Source organism: Pseudorca crassidens, chromosome 4 (assembly GCF_039906515.1).
Source record: "Pseudorca crassidens isolate mPseCra1 chromosome 4, mPseCra1.hap1, whole genome shotgun sequence".
NCBI classification, from domain to species: Eukaryota; Metazoa; Chordata; class Mammalia; order Artiodactyla; family Delphinidae; genus Pseudorca; species Pseudorca crassidens.
The window spans coordinates 152,098,421-152,104,420 of record NC_090299.1 but is presented as its reverse complement, the minus strand read 5'-3'; the positions used below and the strand labels follow the sequence as shown (position 1 = coordinate 152,104,420).

Below are 6,000 nucleotides of genomic sequence, written 5' to 3'. Positions count from 1 at the left end.
TACACACCCTCCTTTGTAGACTGTCACAGGGCATGCAAGCATGATGCTCGGAGTCAACAAAAAGAGCCTGTGTGTTCTCTGTCTGAAACTTTTCATCCCTGCTCAGCTTTGTCTGTGCGTGTGTGCGTGTGTGTGTGCGTGCGTGTGTGTGTGTGTGTGTGTGTGAAGAAGGATATTAAGACTTTGGAGAAGGCGGGTGGGGAGGAGAGATTCTGAGAGAGGAAGAAAGAAAAAAGAGGGAATGGAAAGAGAGAGAGAGAGTCAAGGGGAGAGGAGGGGGGAGCAGCTGCTTTGTAGCTGCTAAGATTGAGACAGAAATAGCACACAACCACCGTGAGCCGATGCGACTCAGAAGCCGGGATCAAATTGTATTCACTTTCATTAATCAGTTTCTCTGAGGGAAGGAAATGACATCCGGTCCTGTCTTCCTCTACATCTTGATTTTTGGAAAATACTGTAAGTATGCTCAGCATTTAATTTTGTCTACCTTAGGATTTTATGAAATAATCAAAAGTACGAATGTTTATTACTGACATGAATGCTTTTAAGGTGCAACTGCCTTTTCTGATAAAACTGTTATCTCACTTCAGAATGATTCCTCTGAATACATTTCTGGTATTTATATGAAAAACCAGAATACTAACATGCCATGTAAACCTATGCTTCGTAACAACCAATTCGTTTGATATTAACAATTGTTTTATAAGCCATGGTATATTTCAAGAGGAGTGGTCCTTAAAGAGATTGTGTTCAAGGAATGTGCCCATTGGCACATCCTGGGGAGGTCTGTACATTTGCTCCCGGCTCCTGTGTGTTTATAGCGCTTCATTATCCTGGCCCTTTGTGATTTGTATCGTAGGTATGCCTCCTTAGGGAAAGATGCATTCAGAAAACTCCTTTTTTTATTTTGAGCACGGTTTCTCACTATTCCTTGAAAGAAAAACCAGGGAAAGCAGAAAGCGATGAAAACCACAGACACATGAGGAGCCCAAATGGACATTTTACTTTGGCTATCATGACAGTTTTTGCTTCCTCTCCGTATACATGTTTTATTTTCAGAAAATCTGCTTTTTAATCAAAGGAAAGAGTTTGTTCTTCATTAAACCTTATTGAAAGTTTATTAGGTAAATAGAAATAAAATGTTTCTTAGGTAATACATGATGAGGAAAGTCAAAGCAAATCAAGAAAGAAAACTTTCTGGGTCCGTTTCATACCTTGTGATGCTGGGAATTATTAAGCTGTAACAAATTTAGAATTCATAGGCATGCTTCCATTTCTCTGTCTCTTAAAAGTTTGTAGAAGTTTTATTTACACTAAAACATTCTATTGAAGAATACCTCAAAGTAAATTTCAGTCCTAACTCTCTCAATGCTGATGGCATGCACTGCACCAAAGTGATTTTTTTCCTTTATCTCCAGTCTTCCTGACCTCTTAGTACACCTCACCTTGTCAGTCGAAGATGTGGGGTTGCATGTAACCAAGGAAATGACTCCAAATCCTTTGGAAACATTCTAGTTCCTAGCTTTCTCCGTCTCTGATCTTATTGCTGACATTCCCATTTTTTAACTAGAGGATGAAAAGTCAAAGTGCACACCATCACCAAAAACTGAATGTTTCTAATATAATCCAAGTGTTTTGACTTTGGCAGCCAACACCCTCATAAATCCATAACATATTTTTCTATCTCCTCTCCCATTTCAATAAAATGAGCAGATTGAATAAGCCAAAGGAATACTTTCAAATAGGCATTCTAGGATGAGGGATTCAAGGGAATGGAAAAGGTATTCAGGGCAGGTAGAGAAGCAATTTGGCTAATGTGTTAACCAGTCATTTGGTAAAAATGTTCTATGTTTAGTAAAAAAGTTCTATGTTCTCTTTTGTCAATAAAAAATTATCTTCATGAGCAGAAAATAGGTAATAGTGATGAAGATGATAATCTTCAAACCCTCCAACATTTTAATTTTATCTTTGGACCTTTAAAAAATTTTGATAATGCATTGTCAACCTCCTCCCTCCATGCCTTCCAGAAGCAGAATTGGGCAAGCAAGACTCCTGGCTACATGCTGTCAACAGGGTGGGTGGGCTGGAGGGGCATTTGACAGGGGCCCCCAACCCAGCAGCCCACACCCATGACTCACCAGTTAGTTTATCCCATCATCAAGCCCCACCAGTGAGAGGATTTCCTGGGCATATAGCAGAAGAAGTCAACCACATAATGACAACGTCTTAAATCTCCATAACTAACTCCATGGTTGTTGTTAGTGGTTTGTTTGTTAACACACTCTCCTGTTGCCTTGAAAGGACAGTGTGCTATCATGGAAGATTGAAGGGGCTTGACAGCACTGCCCTGTACTAGCTCTATACTTTTCCACAATGACTTACCCTCTGAGCCTTAGTTTGTAAAATGGCAATAAAGTCTTTTACCCTATCTACCTCCCAGAGCCCTTGTGTCCGGTTCTTTATTACATTAAGTGACCTCCTTGGATCTTCAGAACAACTCTATTATGTAGATACAATTAAGCACATGAGGAAGGAAAGACCAAGGACATTCAGTACCTTGTCACAAGACTCAAGCTAATAAATGCCACGATTTGAATGCTTTCGTAGTCTACACTCTCTCCCAGACCGTGAACATTCTCAGTAGAGATCATGTATACCACAGGGCTTTGAAAACGGAAAGCCCTTTATAGACCTAAGCAATTATCAGTCAGCCTTTTAACCAAAAATATTTATCGAATGCCAGTTACTTTAATAAGCAATAAGACTAAAGGGTGTCTACAGCATGGTCCCCGCTCTGAAGGGTTAGAGTGGAGGAGAGGGAAAGTTATCTAGGGCCACCAAACTGTGAGACAAGGGCAAAAGCCTAGGGGTGCACAGAGAGGGGTGACATTAAGATTCAGAAAAGATTTCCTTTCAGCTTTGAGAATTTCTTATTCTTAAAAAATTCCTCCATCTGTTGTCTAATTAGCTGTATTGTGCCAATGTTAATTTCTGAGTTTTGATAATGTACTCCGGTTAGATAAGATGGTTCCATTAGGGAAAGCTGGGCGAAGGGTATATGGGACCTCTTGTACTATTTCTGCCACTTCTTGTGGGTCTAAACTAGCGCAAAATTAAAAGTTATAGAACAATCCCCTGAAAGAATTGTATCCTAAGTCTTTATCAGCACACGCTTTACTCATTACTTAAATGGTATCATCAAGCGAAAAACAATCATTTTACTTAACACTTTGTTTAGGCAGGTAATAAGTAAGGAAATAGGACATAGAAGGGCCCAGATATGAACTTGATCTATTTTAGTATTTTGCCAAGGCCCAACCCATCTGGGTAGGTCCTCACTTTTGGATTCCAAGTGGCTACTTACAAGACCACCTGGTCTTTGCCTTGGGTCCCGGTACTGGCATATCTTATAGCAACTGTCTTCTCTAACCACGAGGAAGACAGGAAGAGCCTTTCCTGAACTAACCATCAGTACACAAAAACCAGACCTTTAGTACATGAAAAAGGAGAATACTGGCATATTTACCCACCTCCAAAAGATGGAAGAAAAAACTTTCCAATATGCAGACTACAGAGTATATAACAGTTCACCTGGCATTTTTTAAGGTTGCTAACAATTTTATATTGTTCTTACTATGAATTTGGAATCACATCTTTACATTTCAAACAGAAAATTAACAAGTCTGTGCAAATGTAGCACCATCATCTGTATAAAGATAAACAAATTATTACATTTGTGAACTAAATCGTTTTGCAAGCTTAATTTCACACATTAGGACAAACCTATTAAACTGAAATGCCTGGAGTTGGGTATTCTAGTTAGGCTTATTTTTTGTCTGAAAAAATAAGCATTTTTTATTATATAATTTTTAGGTGTACAACATTATAATTCAACATCTGTATACACTACAGAGTGGTCACCACCCCACATCTGGTTACCATCCATCACCATACAGCTGACGCCCTTCACCCATTTCACCCACCCGCCCCCAACCCCCTTCCCTCTGGCAACCACTCATCTAATCTCTGTATCTATGAGTTTGTTTTTGTTTTACTTCATTTGTTTGTTTTGTTTTTTTCAATTCCACGTATGAACGAAATCATACAGTATTTGACTTTCTCCATCTGCCTCACTTCACTTAGTGTGATGCCCTCCACATTCATCCATGCTGTAAATGTAACCCATGGCAGGACTGCATTCTCTTTTTACGGCTGAGTAGTATCCATTGTGGATATACACCCCATCTTCTTTATGCATTCATACATTAATGAACAAAATCTGCACAGACCAGTTACTAGTAAGGGGATTGAAACAGTAATCAAAAATCTCCCAACGGGGCTTCCCTGGTGGCGCAGCGGTTGGAAGTCTGCCTACCGATGCGGAGGACGCGTGTTCGTACCCCGGTCCGGGGGGATACCACATGCCGCGGAGCGGCTGTGCCCCTGGGCCATGGCCGCTCGGCCTGCGCGTCCGGAGCCTGTGCTCCGCGGCGGGAGAGGCCATGGCAGTGCGACGCCCGCGTACCGCAAAAAAAAAAAAAAAAAAAAATCTCCCAACAAACAAACTGTACACATTCGTACCACTTTAGTGTCAAGTTCTAGGGCTGCGGTTATGGATGTGGTGGTCATTGTATCTCCCATTTATCGAGAGCTTTCCATGGACCACAAACTGTGCTAAATGCTTTACAAACATGATCTGACTTTATCCCTGTAACAACCTTAAGGGATATTCTCACTTTACAAAATAGGAAACAGAAAATGAGAAATATTAAGTCACAAGCCTGGCATCACCTCTTAGTAAGTGTTGCAAAAGACTTTTCAATCCAAGTCTGTGTCCTTGAATGGCCTACGCTAGTAAAACATGATTCAGTGCTAATGCTTTCTAAAGCTACAATATCTTAGAATTAAAACGGACCTGAACAGATCCCCTCATCTAGCCCACTGGCCTTTAATGAAGCACGTTAGATATTTTTCCATTTTGGAGATTAAGCAATAGAGAAATATTGACGAGCCCAAGGTCACAGAACTGGTAAATCCACACTTAAAGTTTCCACTAGAGCAGGCTGTCCTCACCCCAGGGAAGTTTGAGAAATCCATGTTCCATATTCATGCATGTCCTCCTATGGGCCGGTACCATCTGCTTTACATACACTTCTCATCGTGCACCGGGGATTGATGAATGAGGATAGATGTGTAACTAATGCGAATGAATAGAAAATTAGACTCAACCTGTACTGGTTCCAGGATTTTGCTGGGAAAGCACTTTTGCTTACAGCCCATGGCACAGAGCTTTACCCACAGGAAGTACCAGTACATAGTGACTTCATTCTCATCTTAGCTCACTTCTCCCGCCCCCTGGATATCTTCCCCCCTCGTTGTGTCCACAGTCGCAGCAGCCCTATTTCCTGTCTCACGCGCAGTGGTCCAACACCCTCTCCTCTTCTCAGCTCTGCATCCCCACCCATCACCCTGGTCGGAATAACTAGGCTCCGTCACTGAGACCAAAAGCCGTTTCCTTCTTTGGAAACAAACAGGGGCGAGTTGTGAGTATTTCAAGTTCAGTTTTTATTCTCTATCACAGCAAAGGTAAATGTTGAGCGGAAAAAAAGGACAGTATTAAGTGGGATCCCTGGTTATCTGTGTTAGGAATTGACATTTTCCTGTAAAATAGTGGTAGTTTATATAATAATTTGGAGATTTGATTTTCTGTTAAATAAATTTGTTTTATAATTATTTCAACATTACCTGAATTAACTAAAGCCACCTTATTTCTTACGCCTTCTATAATAATGAATATGTCTTTTTAAAATATTCAGTGCTCCCCAAAAATGTGAAGATTATTTTGGGGGAGGGGGACCCTCGGCTTTTTCACTGGCTGTTCCAGGCCACACGGAGCCCTGGACTCTGGTCACCTCTGGTCACTCTGCCAGCTCCTCTGTCCCCCTCTCCCTCCCTATCCTTCCTCCTCAACCTGCCCCCTACCCACATTGCCCCAGGAGC

The 6,000-nt window shown here is 41.2% G+C and overlaps 1 protein-coding gene across 1 annotated transcript in view; it reads left to right on the top strand.

Moving 5' to 3' along the window:
• The first annotated feature begins 223 nt into the window (after positions 1 to 223).
• RXFP1 (relaxin family peptide receptor 1) overlaps positions 224 to 6,000 on the top strand; it is a 96,917-nt gene continuing 91,140 nt past the window's right edge. Inside the window, exon 1 of the mRNA XM_067737062.1 lies at positions 224 to 456. Within this exon, the coding sequence (XP_067593163.1) occupies positions 408 to 456 (49 nt within the window). The 5' untranslated portion in view covers positions 224 to 407. The remainder of the gene's footprint in view (positions 457 to 6,000) is intronic.